The following is a 20,071-nucleotide window of genomic DNA, read 5'->3' as shown; positions in this document are numbered from 1 at the left end:
AGCTACTAAAGCCAAGAATTCTACTTCACTTACTGCATACAAACACCCCATATATATACACACACACACACACACACATAAATGCAGTTTTTCCCTGGTGTGATGTATGATTTTGCTCCTCAGAATGAATTCTTTCAGCTATAAAATATCTCATAGACAATTCCATGGGTTGGTAAATAAAACCTGATCTTTTGTGGATTAAAACTGCGATATAAATATGAATAAATGTTTGGAAAAATCTATGCAGCCCTTATAACAAACTGCTATCGCAAAAAAAAAAATTGTGACAGTCTTCCAGTTTTGGTATTTGTACTATAATGTATATTGCCCTGAAGAAAATTCTTCTTGTTCTGAACATTTCATAATTAAGTGAAGCAGTGATCAAAAGGTCCTGCACATAGCACAGTGCAGACACACAAAAGCATGTCAGATCATAACACCTTGCAATATATAATACTGTAATAGCAAGGCAATTGAGGAGGCCATGCATGATACATAAAGGAAGGTTTTGAAAACAATGTCTCTTGAAAAATTACTCTTTTAGGACAGCTTTGGTATCAGCTGACTCTTAACTGTCTTTATGATTTAAAAAACTCTACCCTGAGAATTCTGCAGACTGAATTCACGCTTGGGCCTTCACAGCTGAAATACAACCTGCAGGAACAGCTTTCGTTGTGGTCCTGCTGTTGGTGTAGACATGCAGAACCGCTTTTGAGGTTGTCATTCATTACTGTCTTCGTTAATTATAAGCCTGCCTCTCAATGGATCTAAATACCTACTCAAAGAAATCTATTGCTATTTGTATTGATATCAGTATCAGTGCAGGCTCCTTCTTATGACAAGAACTCCTAACACTGGGAAGGAACATTGGAAGAATGTAAAGCATTTTGAAGTGTACCCAGAACACCAACTAGTTCTGCAATTGGAATTGGAAAAATAGATTTCGCCACTGGATATTTTCTAATGAACTCGGGGTGTAACACATATAGTATAAATCTTGCAATACTGCAATGGAAGCAGATTTTACTGGACACATTCTATAAAATAGCATGATGCAGCTGAAGCTAGCCAGCAGGAGCTTCAATCCAGCTCACACAATTTCCCCGGAGAACATGAAGAATGGCTGTTTGGGCAGGAAAAGTACCTCCAACAGGAAAATGCTTTTCCTTGCACTTGCAAACATGCGAACCACAAAACCACTCAGTAGCTGCTGCTGTGTCTCTCATCACAGGGAAAGCAGCAAATCTGGAGAGACCCCTCCCTCTGTGCAAGAGCTTTGTCTAGCAAGGCCAAAGGTAAGGTAAAGGACAAGGTAAGCAAGGAGGAGTTGCTGAGGTTGTCCAGGTCCTGGGGAACATGGTGGATGCAGTACTTTAACATGATTCTCTTAGTTGCAAACATTAAATCACCATGTCGTACCAGCTTGTGCATGTGACTGGCAGGTGAGCACTGCAGAGGATTAAAGGAGGCGGCACAGAGAGGCAGCTTTTTAACAGTGAACACTGTCCTAGCGGATAAAAGTTGCCACTGATTCACTTCATGTTATGTGACAAAATGTGGATTACTTCAGCAATCAATTTAAAATGTTTGCTCCCAGTACTGCCTGGAGTTTGCTGCACAGCTGTTGTGCGAGAGTGGGTTTAAATACTGTTCCACTTTACACAGTAGAGGAGAAATTGTGTTACAATAGCACCATGTATTAAGATACTTATTGGAAAGATTTATACTGTAACTACTGAATGCTGTGTTCATTAGAAAACACCCAGTGGAAATACCTACTTATCCAATTCTGATTGGAGAATTAGTTGGTGTTCTGCATACACTTCAGAAGGCTTGACAGCAAACTTAACACAGTATAATTGCAACATTACCCTGACTAGATGTCCCAAAATCCAATGCTATCCAACAGATATGCAAGTACAAATAGAAAATAATAGAAAAGAAGTTTAGGCAATCAAAGAGTTGCCAGTGGGGGAGCTTGAAAACATGGAGGACTTATCAATTTACAACTTTGTGTTTGCTGGTATTATAAAAAGTAGCCCATCTGGAAGTGCGGGAATTTCACACAAGAAAGAGTCTAGCATTTGTTTAAAATGTTATTATTATCCCCAAGTGCCTATTACATTTATTTTGTGTGAAGGAAAAAACATAAAAATAAGGAAAACTGAAAACAAGGGGCTATTTTGTAATCCCAGTTGTTATAATGATTGTTACTAGTAACAGACTTCTCTTCCACATATGTGAAAGGAGAAACTCCTTTCACCTTTAGGCAAAAAAATTTCAAAAGAAGATTGCAAGCAGAAAGGGAAATGTGTGGGACTTTCATGCCATCCTTTTAGGCTGATCTACTTGTAACTAATGATAGATAGAATGGATGCACAATAAAAAGTGAAAGAATAATTGCAGTGCGTCAGGTTAATGACCTGACTTCTGTTAATTCCTTTGACATTTACAGAGCATGGACTATTTTATAATTAAAATGCTTCATAGGGAAGTTTTAGTTGTATCATCTATTAAAAAGCAGGACAGTTTTGAAATTAACAATATCCACACAAGATTTGATGACTAGAGTTACTGAAGAATTGCAAGGCTCTAGTCACTTACAATGAGCTCCGAATGCTACAGCAGTGATGTTAATAAGTACTCTTTATGTATGGACTTTCTTACTGTAGTTTCTAAAATAAAGGATACTGTGAGGATGTCAAACACTTAATTCCAGAATCCCCTATTTTGTATCTGTGCATGAGTACAATAACTCAATTTAATTAAAAAGGACAGTTAAGTTGCATAGAGAATAAGGAAAGAAAAAAAACATTTGAGTGAATACCCAGCAGGACGTATTCAATGTCTCAGCTTAGACTTAAAATGTGTAGAAGTTGGACACCTGAAGGTGAACCAACGAAACAATGGCATGGTCTATAGAGGCACCAAAGAGAAAGAGCTCCAAATGGTGACCTACAAATATTCAATGCTGAATGAAAAGCTGCCTAGGTCATTAGGCAACATAGGACAGAGGCCTCCCATTAAGCTGCCTAATTCCAGATTGCTTATTGACAATTTTCTGTCACTTGAAATCCAGAGTTGTAGATTTTTCTGGATAGTAGGTATCTAACTGACCAGGACTCAGCATTTCAAAACCTTTCACAGAAACCTGATTCTAAATTCTTTCACCCTGCAGGGATTCAAATATATGTCTTTTCTTTCCCAGTGAAGTCCCATGAAAACCAGGCTCAGAATGAAGGCATTGACAGATGTGCCTTTGTGTACTGAGCTCGAGGTCTAAACCATGACTTGCCCCTGGCTTTTAACTCCTGCCAATCACCTGGAGATTGGCACTTCCTCAGCCATGAACAGTAACCAGGTATGAGAATACCATCTCATATTCTGCTCAATTTAACCAAGCTGTGGGCTGCTGAAAGTCATTATCCCTCTCTCCCCCCAGTTCACTTTCTCCTTTGTGTTAGATACAGCAATCATCTGGCAACAATGTTGTGGAAAACTAACCTGCCCCATACCAAAACCTGCCACTGATCCAAACCCATGGTGCAGTTACACAATCACTAAAACCGATGCAAGAACCAGAGAGTGGGATCAACCTTTTTGGCAGCTCCCAGTTTGATCCAACTGACTGTGTGAAACTGCACCCTGAATGCTCTTAAGTAGTTCAGGGCAAAGATCAGCTATCTGACAACACATCTGCAACAGTGCCATCAGACTGAAGGACCACACAATGGTGACTGGTACAACCTAAGTTTCCCTCTCTTCAACACATGAACAACGTAGCTGAATGACCTCTTTTCACCTCCATCTATTGGTGTGTAGTTCACATCCCTACATGTATCACGCTTGAGTCCAGCCCGCAGAGGCTGATAACATGTAGGAGCTAGTGAATCCTCCTGCATTAGTAGACAAAGAGGCTGGGCGAATAATCATAATTACACCACTGTGCCTCAGTAAGTGAATGATAACTTTGGCCCTGTCAGTAAAGCTTTGTCTACAATCAGGGCAAAAAGGAAACAAATTACAGTGTCAGTTCTTAATCTGGCCTCATTTCCCTTGGCAATTATATTGGGTTGTTTGGGTTTGTTTTCTTTTTTTAGAACTGTACAGGTCAACTTCTGCTCTAAATAACTACAGGAAAATGCCAGTAGAACATTTACCAGATAGAAATCCCACAGTTCAGAAAAACTGTACTACAACCCATCTGGTAAAAATCAGTATTTAAATGTAGTGTGGCTGGTAGAGGTCTGATCCTGCCCTAGGAAATACTGTGCCAGCACATTGTCACAGTCCTCTGAAATTATTGAGTTTTGGCCCTGTACTGTATTCTCCGTTGCCGCTTTCAGCTATACAGGCAACTAACTTACTCTAAGTAGTGACTGCAAAGAAACAGCCAGGCATTTCCACCTGACGTTATCTTCTCACTTGGGATTAGTGTCCTACTGCGTGTCCTATTTTTTAATGAAACTTGAAGTATAAAAATTCAACACAATGTAAAAAAAAATTAAAATACACAATTTAATTCACTTACCTTTGGCTTCCTGCTTAGTCCAGAATTCTTTCACTCTCTTAAAAATGTTTTTGTCCTCTCTCAATTGCTTTTGCCACTGACGTAGCTCTTGTACTTCACTATCACAGCGGACCTGGGAAAGGGAAAACAGAAAATGTAACTAAAATTATTTATGTTCATGTTACCCAAGATGACAATGCAATTTTTTTCATGGGCTGTGGCTGGGCAAATACGTGACATCCATCCTTTTTGCTGGGCCTTATATAAAAGCACAATCCCAGAGGTTTACAGTTTTCAACTTATACAGAAATAAAACCCACATAATTGACAGACCCCATTGAAAACATAAATATGCCAATTAGGGGATCATTTTGATTACCAAGGACTCCTGAGAATGTGACTGCAGTGAGATGCTTATTCTTTGAGTTAATTAAAATTTAAAGCGTTATGCTGAAGGGTATTAGTGCCCTTAGAAAACCACAACACTATAAAATCAACCCACTGACCAATATAATAGAGTAGAAGAGGAGCATGAAGGGTTGTACAGCAGGAAATTTATTCCAGCAAACTGATTCACACCTGCTATCAGCTGCAAATAGGCTTACTGACAATCCCAGCCATGCAATTTTCACAAACAGAAGAGCCATTAATCTGTTATTTAAAGTAATTGGAATGAATTACATGATATCTATTCTTTGTCAGTCAATCACCCCTATGAAGGGCATAATTCTGCTTCCACATAAAATGACAAGAGTCACAGGCCTCGACTCCATTTAAAATTTAAGTTGAATTCTTCTATTATTGCTTTTGTACTGGTGTAGATCCTACTAATATAAGAAAGAGCTAGCTTTGCATCAACAGCTTCTACCACTCTGCTACTTAAACTTGTTCTGAGCAGGATTTGATTAATTAGCAGTGTGTTACCAGTTGTCTACCTCGGCATTCACACAATTACTACCTTCAGTGCTAGAGCAAAAATCCAGAATAGATACCATCGTTCTGACAACAGTGGGACAGGGACATGCTAGTATTAGCTTAGACGTTGTTAAGTGATTATTCTCTTAGAGTCATATTCAAATTATAATAGAACTATTAAAAATGCAGTTTCTGTTTTTCCTAAATGTTATATATATAAAATGTCATTATGTTTTAGGACTCAATGTCCTAGTAATTCAGGCTGAAGTTGAATTACATGGTAGAAACAAGCAGCAATAAGCTTGGTTTCTCCTGGACACATTTTTGCTTTCAGAAAGCAGACTACTTAGTCTTCTAGAAAATTTCTTATATTTATTTTATTCTTATAAATGATATGGTAATGAGTTTGCTCTGTGATTTGAACTCAGTTATACTATTCCATTACACTCTGGTTTTGTCTCACTTTCCTGAGATACATACAGAGCAAAAGAGCAGGACTTACTTTTCCACTAGTTTAAAACAAACAAACAAACAAACAAAACCTTAAACCAATATAAATTATTTATCAAAAGTATTCTTTCCACCCAGAATTTCTCCTTTGTGGTGCAGCTGAGAACGCAGTAGACAGTAGCTGAACTCCCACAGCGCTTTTCAATCCACTTAGGAGCAGATAACTTGCTATATTTCAGATAGTGCACTGGCAGAGCAGAAATACAATACAAGGTTATGTGATCAATAAAGACAGGCAAGACTTTTACTCAGTGAATTGACATCAGATACCTCTTAGGCCTCTAATAATATCTTATTATACTAATATAGTTCTGTATTATCTTCTATAAAAGCTGTAAGAAGTTCTTACAAGGTTGATATGCAATTTTAAAAATTAAAAAAAAAATATTACTGTTACTAGTGAACTTCTTTTCAGCTATACAAAAAAATCAAAACCATTTTCTATTAAATCCATCAAATACTATTTGCAAAAATAAAATATAATCCCAAACATGGCATAGTTTCTTTAGGCTTGCAAGAGACATTTTTTTCTTTTATGCTGTCATGTATGCTTTTATAAAACCCATAATTCCCTATTACATGGAGTCAGTTTATCTGCACAGGAAAGGGTTAAGGGAATGCTTATGGGACATATAAATGACAGTAACAGAAAAGAAGCAGGAAGATAGAGAAATTACTACCTCTATGTCTAAATATAAAATTCCTGAAAAAATGAAGTGTCCATTTACAACTGCAGCTATGCAAGACCTGTATTTTGGCCCGTGACAGGGCCAAATATACTGAAAATGAAGACAATAACTCTTAACAGTTAAAACATAAAAGGCAAGTATGGTAGATTCTGTATACTCTCCCTAGATAAATAGAACAGTGACAGTATAGTGAAATACATAGCAAAATACAAGGTTCTGAGATAAAGGCATAGTCAAATAGACTCAAATACTCCAAAGTCCAACATTAAATCCAAGCAGTGAACATGAGCTCCGAGAATAAAGTGATTTTTTAGAAAAGTGAAAGAAAAGAAAAAGGAGCACAGATACGCCACCTGCAGTAAAACAGGTAACAGGAACTTAACAAAATACTATCAACATGTTCCAAATATGCTTAATGGATTATAATTTAGCACAGTTGTAATAATTTCTCAGAAAGTAGTCTATCTTGTAATCAGACTGTAATTCTACCATGATTAAAAAGCCACAACTCAGCAGCAAAAATCTCCAAGCAAATAATCAGAGAGTCAAGAGTCTTGTCCGAACAACTGATGTGTTTCTCCTGCAGACCAGCAATGCATGAAACGCTGAAGGGGTCTTAACTTTGAAGTGAGAGTTCACTCTCACCCAAGTCACTTGGATTGAATCTACACTTGCTGTAAATAACAGCAAATATTCGTGTGACCTTCTGGGTTTGAGCCCTTGCTAGTAGCCACAACTTGCTGGAAAGGAATATAAATTGTGATAGCAAAAGCACAATAATATTTTGTAAAATATAAAGATAAACCTACTTCGATTCTGATTTAACTTTTGCTCAAGCAATATTGATGTATAAAATAGCACTCAATATTTACATAATACTGTCCCATTTAAACTCCATGATATTACAAGATTTAGTCAAAATAAACTTCTTTCAATGCTAGGTGAGAACATGTTGCACAACAGCGGAAAGATAACACTTTAATACTAGAGGAAATTGTATTAATGAAAAATCCTTTCAGTCTAGAATAGTTATGCAAATTGTAAAGATTAAAAAGACCCCATAAAACAAATGGCACTAAGCACAGATTCTGCAGTAGAGGGGTGAAGGAATATATCATCTTTTATTGGGAAAGTGCCTGGAAAATTGATACCTGCCAATCAAGGGTTTTGGTCAGATACTGAAAACTGCCTTGGCCCATGACAGATGAATGGAACCCCAATAAAAGAGGATGATAAGAAGTGAAGAGAAAGAATTCTGATGACAGACCTGTCTCAAGTCTTCTTTGGCTGCTTCTCCTTGCCCTCAAAGAGACCCCTCAGAATGACATCTTCCTTTCTGATTTCCTTAGAGTACTCAGCAGTTGCAGCTTCCACTGCTGCTTGTTCTGGAATTTAATTCTTGACTAAACTTGACATGATTTTCAGAGTACTCATCAATGTCTTTGTATGAAAGATTGTAGCAAGGACTTTGTTGATGGCAGCCATTAATTATTATGACCGAAACAAGTATTTTTCTGAAATTTGCTTCAGATAAGGATGAATGTAGTGCTTTGATCATGCTTTATTATCAAAAGTTCTCAATATTCTGTACCTATAGCTTTTTTTTTGCCTTTACATAGAAACATCTTTACTGCCTGATCCATTTTGCTGATTGCCATGTGGTTTTGATACTGGCACACTCAGATAGCTAGATGTGGCAGAAGCAAGGTATCATGAGAAGACACGATGCTCAGTCAGTTATATAAGTAGATAAACTCTACTGCCTAGATCAATATGGTTAATGAAATATCTCAAAAATGGGCTGAGTCCATAGAAGACAGCTCTGAGAAAAATAACCTGCTGTGGTTTCTCATACTTTATATGACATTGTTTAAGAACAAAAAACTTACAAGGTTCACATTTGGGATAGCACTGTTAAAGACAAAACTATCCTGCCTAGATTTCTGAGCCTTTTACTTTTTTTGAAATCCAACAGTGTGTCCAGAATCCTTCTCCATCCGTCTTTCAAACAAGTACCTATGGCATGTGATTTTATGTCCCTTACAGTGTATCTTGAGAAGACCAATGATGAAGTACACTGTTCCTTTATCACAGTGCCATGTAAAATATGTACGTGTGCTTGTGTTTAATTATTCAATGTTATCACCATGTGTAAATTTTTGTTTCAATAATAGTGTTTAAAAGTTCCAAGTTCTGTGAATTATAAAACAAGGGTTAATGAAAAACATCAAAAAGAGTTTAAAACAGTGACACACTAATATCCTTAGAATGCAAAAGGACATTATTTGTAAGTGTTGTTATTACCAAAATAAATCAACGTTAGCTGACAGGCATATTTATTTTAAAAGCAAATAATCTGAATTGTTTAGTAAATTTTCATAATATACCTTTACATTAATGCAATGAAACCCCATTTAAGCTTAGAGTTCTCTTAATTTACAAGCCCAAGGATAACACATTGCCCTATGTAGTAACTTGCTACTAATGATTTTTTATTTTATATTCTGATTTTAATTTTAATTTTAATTTTTAAAAACCCAAGTTCTTTCAGCTCTAATAAGCTATGTAACAGCTAATTTTATAGTCTGAATTATTTTTGATGTCTCCTACTTTTTATAGGTACAGTTTCTCTCTCACTTCTGGGAACTGGTTTAGAATGATAAATACTATTGTGAAAATTTTTAAGTTAATACATATAGCAAGGAAGGACAGTGCCCTGCAGAAGCTCTGGTAGAAGCAAAAGGTATCTGAGCAACCTTGCACTGTTCAGCAAACATAACTGTTACTGGATAATGGTTGCCTTTGCGATACTCCACTGTAAGGGTGCCTGCAGTGGTATTGTCAGTGCTCATTAATGTTAGTGTCAATGCCAACTCTGTTTAAAAAAAGAAAAATAAAGGAAAATGAACAACGAGAAAGCATCACAAAAATCTATCAGTCAAGAAGATCATTTCAAGGTATTTCATTATCTTTGGCTGCATGGCACATTATAGCAGCCACTCATATATTCATGCTTGTTAAAAGTAGTAAAGAAGAACTTACTTAACAGAGTGTTATATACTGATTGTTATTTAAAGAACACTTGATGTACAGACAGAGATGTCTCAGTGTCCATCACAACGAAACTACTGCTATATCTGGAGGCTATTTACAAGCTTAAATTTTGATAAAGGCAGTCAAAGGTGTTTCTTTGTCACCAAAGTCACCTGAATTTCAAGTCCATTTCTTTCCAAGGCATGAAGGTGTTAGAGCCTTTCAAAGAAATATTTGACAGAATCTGTTCAGGATTTTCAAAATAATTTATTTCATACCCTAGGGTTAGCATGGCTGTTACCCTCCAAAATAATAGTATTAGCCAATTTTTCTTTGTATTTATTTTATGCGCCTTGCTTTTCCCCCTTAAATTGGGGATTGCATTAGTGTTGTATTACTAGTATGGCTTGCAACATCTGCTTGCCATTTTGTTTTACCTTTCCTTGAATAACAGCCTTCATGCCTCTCCTACATCTCCTGTCTCATTCTAGGTCTCAGTTTTTTGTCCTTTGTTTCTGTATGCTTTTATTCCTTAACAGACCTCACCAATTCTCCTTGTGCATCTCCGCACGCACTCACATATCCCTGCATGAAGCAAAATAACACTTCATCCTTTAGCAACTAGCCAAAGATCAACTAAAAAAAAAAAAAATTCTTCAGTGTTAACTGTACTTCTGAAAATTGAATATCTGCAGATTTTCTGTTGTTGAGGAAAACAGTGAGATTACATCAGTGTAAATGCCTGTGAAAAAATTGCAGTCACTAGGCATAAGGCAGAGCAACATCCAAAGCCAATGAACCATGGGGGTCTCAGCAGCTATTTATAGTATCCCCTACTTAAAATTTATGTAAGGATTTTCCCTGGGGCCTTCACAGTCCTACGGTTTTCAACATCAAGCAAAATAATTATAGATTACTCTTACCCGATAACCTCTCCAGAAGGACTGAATTACTATGCTTGCTTCTTCTTCTGATAGAAGGAGAGATAGAGGAATTGGTGGCCTAGGACTTAAAAAAAAAAATAATGTTTCATAAACAAACAGCCTATAAATGTAAAATACTTTCTTCCCTAACAGTATATTTTATAAAAAAGAGAAAGGTTGTTCAGGAGCTTGAAAGATACAATTTTTTACTGCTCCAAAGATAAAAGGTGCAAAGAATATCTCCTTTAAAAATATATTCTGTTACGTACGCTACAATCATTTCTTCTTTAAAACAATAGTATACAAATGGCATATCCAGCACAGTAATCTTTCTTATTCTTCTACATGGATTGCAAATTCATACTATTATGGTAAGGTTTGGGGTGGCGGTTGAAGGGGGGCGAGAGAAGTAGGTGTGCCATTTGTAAAGCAGAGGAGGTTTTAGTATGCATGCAACAATGAACAGACTCATGACGTTAATGATTATAACAATTATTAAATACATAGAATATAAATATATTTTAGTACATTAATTTACATTATGATTTCACTTAAACTTAAAATGTACTGAAAAAAGTAATTATTATTATATCTGCATAAGCATGGATCCATGTTTAGTAATGTCTAAACAAGTTCTTAAAATGCTGAAATTTTAGTTTTGATAGCATATACACATTGTTTGGTGATAAAGGAAAGTAATACATATGTGAAGTCAACAATTTTCAGCCAAAATATACAGTAATTTGAAAGCATGTTTGGTGATTCTGTTGCTACCAATTTTAATGGGAAATACTCTCAACTATAATTACAATTCAGCCATCACTAATAAAAACTCAAATCACTGTACCAAATCTTGCTTCTCAAAAGCCATTTTCTATGGATGTTGATCTATTTCTCTCACACAATGATCAGAAAGCATCCATCGGAAAGGACAAGACAAAATTCATTTATATAGTTTCTTTCATAACACATGTAATTTAAAGTTAATGAGCTATAGGGCAATAATGTTGCAAGTCATGAAAATACCAGTTATAAACAGCAGACTTGGCAGTGTTAGAATGGCGCTAAGAGCCTCTCTCCCTGCATGGGAAACAGACTGAACATAGCTTTGACTTGGAAGACCACAACATTATGAATTTGGATGCAGCAATCATCTACAGATACGTGCAACCCATGCAGGAACATTATTTATATTATTTATACTATAAAGACACATATACTGCAAAGACCGTCAATTAATAAGCTATTTATGCAGTCTTACATTTTCTGGCTAAAACATTACTTCTGCCATTTCTTTTGGAAATTTATTTTACAGTATATTACAGCTCAAGCTAGGAGGCTTGACAGTTACATTTTCCTTTCACTTAATTTCATTCATATTAGTCTCTGCCCTAGTAAGCTTCCTATGCTCTCCGACGTCTTTCTCTTAGGGCTTGTCTTCACTGAAGGAGCATTTCAACTTGGAGCACAATCTTAACTATTATCTAATGCTACACTGACTACACCATTTTAGTCTGTGTACTCAGCTAAATTGGTCTCATCATCATGTCAGTTGGGTTTTGGCCTACATTTGTTTCAACGTGAATTAAAACCTTGGTCTGTTTGGAAGAGCAGAAATAAGACAAAAATAAAAATAAGTCTCTTCATTAAGCTAAACAGTTTTAGCTCTGTGAACATTAATTAGCATTTCTACTGCTCAAGGGACATCATAAGTGCTGGACAAGCAAGGCTTCCTGAGCTACCAGCTTCTTATAATCACACTTAAAAATACAAAGTTGGACTGTGCTGGTTTGGCTGATAGGCTTTCATTCTCTGTTCTATTTTTGATCTTTTTGAAAACCAAAACTTGGAGTGGGAAAATCACAGAAAGACCTACATATTTTACAGCAGTTCTATCAAAGACATAGAACTTTCTCTAAGAATGAGTACATCTCCAAAGAACAAATTGAGATTTCTTCCAGCCTGCAAGGGCAACTCTAGCATTCATAAGCTTTCATTTCCAAATTGTAAAAATGTCTAGTTCGTAATCAAACACTAAATTTGAGAAACCAATATAAAAATCAAGCAAGAACAGGACTTAATTTTCAGTATGACAGTCATTGGCAAACATCAATCATTTCAATGGGGCAGCTTTAAAGAAGAGAAGTCATGCCAGGTCCACTCTTGTCTGAGAGAATATACGCAATTGGCTTCGGGTCAAATAAAAATAGCATCTGAGCAGAGGCAATCACCCCTCAGCAGTGAACTAGGAAAAGAGGGAATATGTCATATGTGGCAGAAGACAGCTGTATGCCTCCAAGAAGATTAAAACTGACAGTAAAATGTACACTAACTATATTCTGCTTATTTAGTCTTTGATTATGCACAATCTTAAAAGCCCACACGTTAAACATATTGATATCTATTTTAATATATAGATACATTGTTTAACATAAGTTGCACCTGTAGAAGAGCATCAGTAAAATAAGTTTTTCTTAAGTACTGTATTTTACCAAATCTGAATAAAGTAGACACTGACCAGAGGAAAGTTAAATTCCAAAAACATGTTTCTTCCTTTCTGAGCAAACTCGTACAGATCCTGATTATGTGAGATACTAATTATATTACATTATGCAGGTAGAATTTGGTACCCAGAAGATATACAGACTTGCATTAAATAAATGTATGAGGTATTGAAAAAGGTTCTTACTGAAGGCATGTATCTGATTTCCTCATGGACAGAAGCTGGGTTTCTCAATGAACTCTCAAGAAGGGGGGCAAAAAAGCCCTCCATTATCTTGTCACCAAAATAAACAACCTAACCTTTGGGGGTTCGTAGTGACGCTGATGGACACTGTATACAGTTAGTATTTTCACACAGTAATGTCCAGAAACCCCAATTGTCATTAAGTTCCCAACCTGTCCTAGAAACAGAAGGTCTGACTCCTTCCTTGAAAAGGAAATATTAAGAAAAAAATTAATCAAGCAAAATTTTCACTATGCATAATTCAGGATTTTGTAATTGCTCTTTTTATTCAAATCTCTTCCCTAAGAGTAACAGACAACCACCAAATTTAACCACTAGCCTTACAGCTAGCTGCCTGCAGGACCACTGTGCTAGCTACAGGGAGCATCAGGGCCTGGGGCAGATGGTGTGCAGGTGACAGTGGAATATCCAGGTGCAGTCAACGAATGATCAGGGTTTCTCTCTGGTTTTAGAAAGCTCGTCTCTAGAAATACTGAAGCAACCCTAATAACAAGAATCAGGCCTTCTGGAGACCCGTAAGTTTCAATACGACAGCCACTGCCAAGTTAAACAGCCACAACCACTTCACCTTTAATTGACTGTGATGGTTATTGTTCTTGAATATTATATCATGTATGAACACAGGCAACAACAGAGTCACTGAAAAATTCATAATCTAAAAGACAAAAGAACAGACTAAAGAATAGGGATAAATATAAGACATGCAAGTAAATGACCATGGTGATGTACGTAACTCTTAAAAAAGGGATTCTGAGAAAGTCTGGTTTGGAATTCAGATGCTGCTCTGAACAACCAAAAAAATTGTTCTGGAAATTTTTCAAAGTAGTTTTCTTTTATATTTTCAGTATTTCTTATTCCTACTCAGAGAATCTAGAAATATTACAGCAGCATCTGTCTTCATTAAGTCCTTCTTCTTACATGCCTATCCAGAGTTGCAAAAGTGTGCAACAATGAAAAAGTATTGTTTTGATTCAAAATAAATGTCTCAAAAATCTCTGCTTATAGATACTATTAAGATCATTTACCCAAAAAGCAGGAAAAAGATTGTTCATAAACAATCAGACACTGAAGTACTGATTTATCGGACCTGGTATTTAAAACCAATTAGATATATTAATCACATATTACACTATCACTGTATAAGCCTTACAGGTTTACAGGGAAATACTCCCACAGACACTTGACAAAAATAGCCTGGAATATTTTCACAGGCCAAACTGAGTGTGCACTGAGACCTTTCTTCATAACACTCTTAGTATTAATACAACTATACAACAGTCAGAAAGAAATTACTAACTACTGTTTTTCTTTCGCAGTAATCTAAATGCACTAGAATAAGAGAAAGGTATTTGGAGAAAAAAAATCCTTACAACAGATAAGAAAACATTTTTGTGCATTATATGGAGGGCACATTTTTGAAGGACTGTGAATGTGGGAATAACCAAATATAATCTTCTGAAGAAAGAAAGTGCAAACAAGCAGACATTTTGAAGTGTGACTCCTGCAACTGTCTGAACTCTTCTTCTCTATCACCTTCTCCAAATAAAAGCTCCTTGATACTGTCAATAGCTAAATGAATAATAATAAAAAAATATATATTTTGACACCTTTTGCCCCCCTCCATTCTCTGCATCTTCCGCTGCTTTGCTGGTCTTTTGAACACACTTTTGTATTTTGAATATCCTCAAATATAAAGGTTATAGGTTATGAACAAACAAAAAATTTCACTTTCAAATTTCCTGTTTCATTTTTGTCTCAGCCACAATTTTAACAAAAAAAACCCCACCCCCCCCCACAAAAAAAGATGCAAAATATTACAGTATAATAAAACTATAAAAATACACTCAGAAGTATTATCAAAGCGGTCAGAGTGATAACATGCATACAACTGTTAACACATACAAACTATTTATATACTTATTCATCTATTTATAATGAAGAAAAGACATGGTAAAAACAAAAGATAGCATGGAACTAACATGAGCAAGTTGATAAGTGGGGAGGCACAGCCATGTAACAGACCAGAGAATGAGGCAGAACAGGTGAATGGCAACAAGAATGCGAGAGGAATTAGAGGAAGCACAGCCAGAAGTCTTAGTAGTGAGAACATGCCAAAACAATAAAAGACCAGTTATGTTTTGTCTTAAGTTCTGTCTGAAAACTATAGTGGCTTTCTTCCCCCTTAAGATGCTCTCTACTTGTGGAGAACCTATCCATTTTAAGGATAAAACTCAGTCCTCCTTCTGTGCTTGCATACTTCCTACATATTTTGCAAGTCACCATGTGTTGCTTCAGTTTTCTCTTTTGTAGGACCAATATTTATGTATTCTGTAAGAGTGCTTGTGGTCCTGGACTAGAGGAAACCAAACACAGACTTATTCCAAAGTCTGCTCATGTCAACAGGGAAATTTCCATGGATGTTTGTGTCCTTCAGATCAGACTTCGTATCCTGTAAACATGAAACACTAACAGCAGCAAAACGTCTCCAAATAGTGCTCTAACAGCAGCATTAGGAAGATGTCACAAACCACTACTACATTTTCAATCTTCTCATTGCCATTTTGACAATCTTTACATAAACTAAGGCAAGTTTCAACACTGCATCAGGATTTGTAGCCATAAAACCTTAACCTCATAAAACACAATTATACAATATAAATATTTCATAACAGTTGTAGTTTTTTAAGTAAAAAATTTCTCCTTCATTAACTTGAATTCTGCCACATTACTGGAATAGCAATTCTTTACTTGCATCCACATAGAATAACATCCATACAGATATATTTGTTGGACTTTTCTGTTATTACAATTAAATGTGTTGCTTATCATACCCACCCCCTCCCCCCCAAAATAAAAAAATTCAAGCTCAAATTATTGAAGAAAATCAAAGAAAAAACATAATGCAAATCAAATATACTCTAAACATGGCTGGTTTAGAGATAAACCAGTGAAATATAGCAGTGTGCAGAAAGCAAAGCCTGTACAAACTGGGCACATTATGGAAAGAAAGAAATCAGTCACCCATGCAAAATTACCCCTATTGGCCATCTGAGAACTGACAATGAAGTCAACTGTAAAGGCAGCTGAGACCAGCAGACTTCACCTAATTAGAATATTGGGGGGGAGGGAGAAAAAAATAATCAATGTACATATATGCATATACAGATATTTGGCAAAAAGCCACTACTTCAGATTTACTAATCATTTATAGACATACATATATATCTCTCTCTCTATATTTATATCTTAGCTGTCCACTTTGTTAAAGCCATGATAAACTTATTTTCTCTGTATCTCCACATTTGTTTTGGTACAGACACATAGATTAAACCAGGAAATATGTCCTTCTGAACTGAGCATCAAGTAAATACCTTTATGCAGAAAATGAGAAAAATGCAGATAAATAAATTCTTGTGAATTAATGTTTATTTAGAAAAGACACCTTCAGTTCCTGTAACCCATGTAAAATATGCATGCAAAGACTGATCTTTAATACTTACGTTTATTCTTAACCTAGACCCATATACCATTCTCTTTCATTGAATGTAAGGGTTAAAGGTGAACTTTAACAATACTGTCATATTATTAAATTCATGTGACAGTAAACTATTATATCAGTATTTTTCAGAGCAGTGGAAGTTTTTTATTGTTTTCTTCATATTTCTTTCATTAATATGCTAAAGAAGGTTGGGTAATGATACTCCCATGATACTCAAAATAAAGACTCAGCCTGTCTATGCCAGGAAAGTAAAATTTAAGGAGGATGAGGGCATAAACACAGATCACTCTCTTTCCCTGTCCCTGATTCAGTACATACAGCTTGGTATGAGCTTCACTGCTATTCAACCAGAAACACCACTGGAAAATGCTGACAAAAGGCAACTGTGTTGCTCGTTAGCATATTTATAGGAGTACAAAACATTCAAGGCTCTAATTCTGTTTACTTTACTTGGCTATATCAGCAGTCTTGAATGTAGGAATAGGGACATCAGTAAGTATCTCAGCAAGTTTCCAAAAAACTTTGTCAGTTTCTTGCTAAAATTCCAGTTTCCTGTCCTCTGAAATGTACAGCTGTCCTTTAAGACAACAGAAACGGTTTGTGTTCTCCTGGATACGAAATGTAGATTACCAGTCAGTGTTGAGGCTGCTCCTTCTATTGCTTTTGAAATCTTTTTCAGGAATCAAGGATTCCCAAGGAATATAACACTGTGTCAGTGCTACTGGCAATATACAGAACCCAGTGGAAGACAAGGTAACTACACTGAGGCTTTTATTTACTGATGTCACAGCAATTACTATAAATATTAATACTGGAAACAAATTCAAATTTTACAGGCTCCCTCACCTACAGTAACCAGCTTTTGAAGGTATGATGTTTGCATTTAAAGTTCTGGAAACCAATGCAGCATTTGGATCTTCTTATAAAGGAAAAGTAGGCTCTAAGATCTCATTTAGAAACACATCATACAGAGAGTGAGACTCATAAAACTGTGGCTTTGACTATTCTTAAAAAAAAAAAAAAAAAAAAAAAGAGCTTCAAAGAAAAAACTGGAGGCACTGGAGGAGAGCCAAAAAAGTCATACTCAAGTATGGAATATATTAAAAAAAGCTGGATCTCTGATAGAACAAAAATTTATCCCTCTAGGTTTTTCTGCTTTTGGATTTTTGGGGTTTTTTTAAGCACAAAGACTGCTTTGCACAGTATAGAAATGTATTCTTATTTAACAGACCTTTCAGAATGCCTTTCAAATTTAGACCACTAACTGAAAAAGCAACACAAGAATTTACCCTTTAAATTTGCAGCAACACTTTTTACTTCTTTTTCTTTATTATACCATCTAAACAGTTGGGATAAGGATGTTTCCCATCAAAATTTGACCAGCACTTTTTAGTATATTGTCTCTTACATATTCCTAAATCCTGTTAAAAAGAGAAAACTCCTTTACAAATAAAAATGGAAATGACAATAAAAAGCATAGAATCAATTACCTTTTAAATGTGATATCTGGAAGCATATAATAATAAACTATTTTTGACATATCCAGAAGGACATAATAATAAATTCTCTCATTTTTATTCTTATTTAATATTGCAATCTTTCACTTTGCTCTAATAATGCTTACTTCATAAGCAATATTTGTTAAGAAATCTGATTTTAAGATAAGTTCACACAAAGTTGTTTTTTACTAATAATTTGAATAATAATAATTTTTAAAGGCCTACTTGTTTAGAGGATTTAAGATCAAGTGTATATCAACTTAAGTAGGACTTTGACACTTGAGTGTCCTTGTGGAGCTGTCACTGTGTTATTTAGGAGCACAATTACTAACAGAAGCTATGAGTCATTCAGGCTGTGATTCCACAGTGTATTTCTCCTGTTGGCAAAGCTGACTTAAGCAGTTCCTGCCACCACCTCTATATCTTACCAGCTCATTTGTTCTCTTCACCTTGCCCTGAGCCCTTCATTTTAATCCTTCATTTGTGCCAATACAAAGGTTTGTCAGGCTCCCAGGTGAACCAGATTGGAGACATTATCTATATTTTAAATAGCTATACAAACCCTACTCTTCCATTTTGGCAGACATTTCTAACTCGGAGGTCCCTGATCAGAATAACCAAGAATACTACCAAACAGACAGGGGTGATATTAGGTTGCCTACAAGCAGGCTGGGGTGAAGAACAGGAGAGAGCAGGGAACCATTTAGGTCAGCTTTACTTCCAAGATAAACATTTGTAAAACTGTGATCTTGTATATTTATCTTAGGTACAAATACCCATCCTCACAATTCAGTGGGTATCAAAACTGCCTTACTAACCCATGGCTCATTGGTATGCTTAAGAATGAGAATGACAACCTCACTGCAGTTCTTAATGTTTCCAAACTACAAAATTCACTGTCTTAAACAGGAATCTTGTTGGCAAGACCTAGCGATCTACAGAAGGAAACTGTTAGAAGTGTCCCACCAGTGGTAGGTTTGAACAACAGCAGCTGGGCAGTATGATGCACTAGCAGGTACCTGGAGGTATTGGAGTTGAGATGAAATGGATCACTACGAAGATGTTCATTTCTTACTGCCGAAAATTCCTACACAACTTTGACCACATGACTACCTCTAAGACAGTCAAAGTCAACTGTTCATGCCACAATCACCAGCTTGTCTCCAAAGTCCTGTGAATGTCAAGGAGCTTTCCTTTTGCTCGATCAGTGACTCAAGGGTCCTAAGTTTCACATGACAAGAGTTCAAGAAAGTTCAATTTCTACTTACATAGTGTAATGAAGTAAACATACCTACAAAGATATTAATCTCTAAGTTTTCATTGACCACCAACCTAGCCTCCAATTAAGTTTTCAAATTGAAAATTTTCTTTAAAATCTGACCTCTGTAATTTTATTGTTCTCTCACTGTGAACTATCACTTTACTTTTCTTCTTTTCTCATACAACAGCTACACTGTAAAACAAACTGCAGTCTCAAGGACAGTAACACTGCTTTCAAAACTACTGTGTAGCTTGGTTCTACAGGAATAACAAGGAATATATGATTAAGGCTGCCAAAACAAGCGTTCATTTCTCAGATGCGAAGTCATAAATGTCTACAGAAATGCCAAAATGCATCCTGATGCGAAGGATTATTACACATATTTTTAAAACAGCTGCTTACAGTTAGAGGAAGAACTTCTAGACTATATATCGTCAAAGATATCCATAGTAGGAAACAACATTGAAAACACTGCTTTGCTCCTTA

General features: G+C 35.9%; 1 protein-coding gene across 1 annotated transcript in view; it reads right to left on the bottom strand.

The window, feature by feature from the left end:
- IQCK (IQ motif containing K) overlaps window positions 1-20,071 on the bottom strand; it is a 55,785-nt gene that overhangs the window by 23,823 nt on the left and 11,891 nt on the right. The window contains exons 7-8 of the mRNA XM_069810076.1: window positions 10,581-10,665; window positions 4,532-4,643 (exon numbers count right to left, since the gene is read on the bottom strand). Of these exons, the coding sequence (XP_069666177.1) occupies window positions 4,532-4,643; window positions 10,581-10,665 (197 nt within the window). The remainder of the gene's footprint in view (window positions 1-4,531; window positions 4,644-10,580; window positions 10,666-20,071) is intronic.

This window comes from Haliaeetus albicilla, chromosome 22, assembly GCF_947461875.1.
Source record: "Haliaeetus albicilla chromosome 22, bHalAlb1.1, whole genome shotgun sequence".
Classification (NCBI taxonomy): Eukaryota; Metazoa; Chordata; class Aves; order Accipitriformes; family Accipitridae; genus Haliaeetus; species Haliaeetus albicilla.
This window is presented reverse-complemented; position numbering and strand designations above follow the sequence as displayed.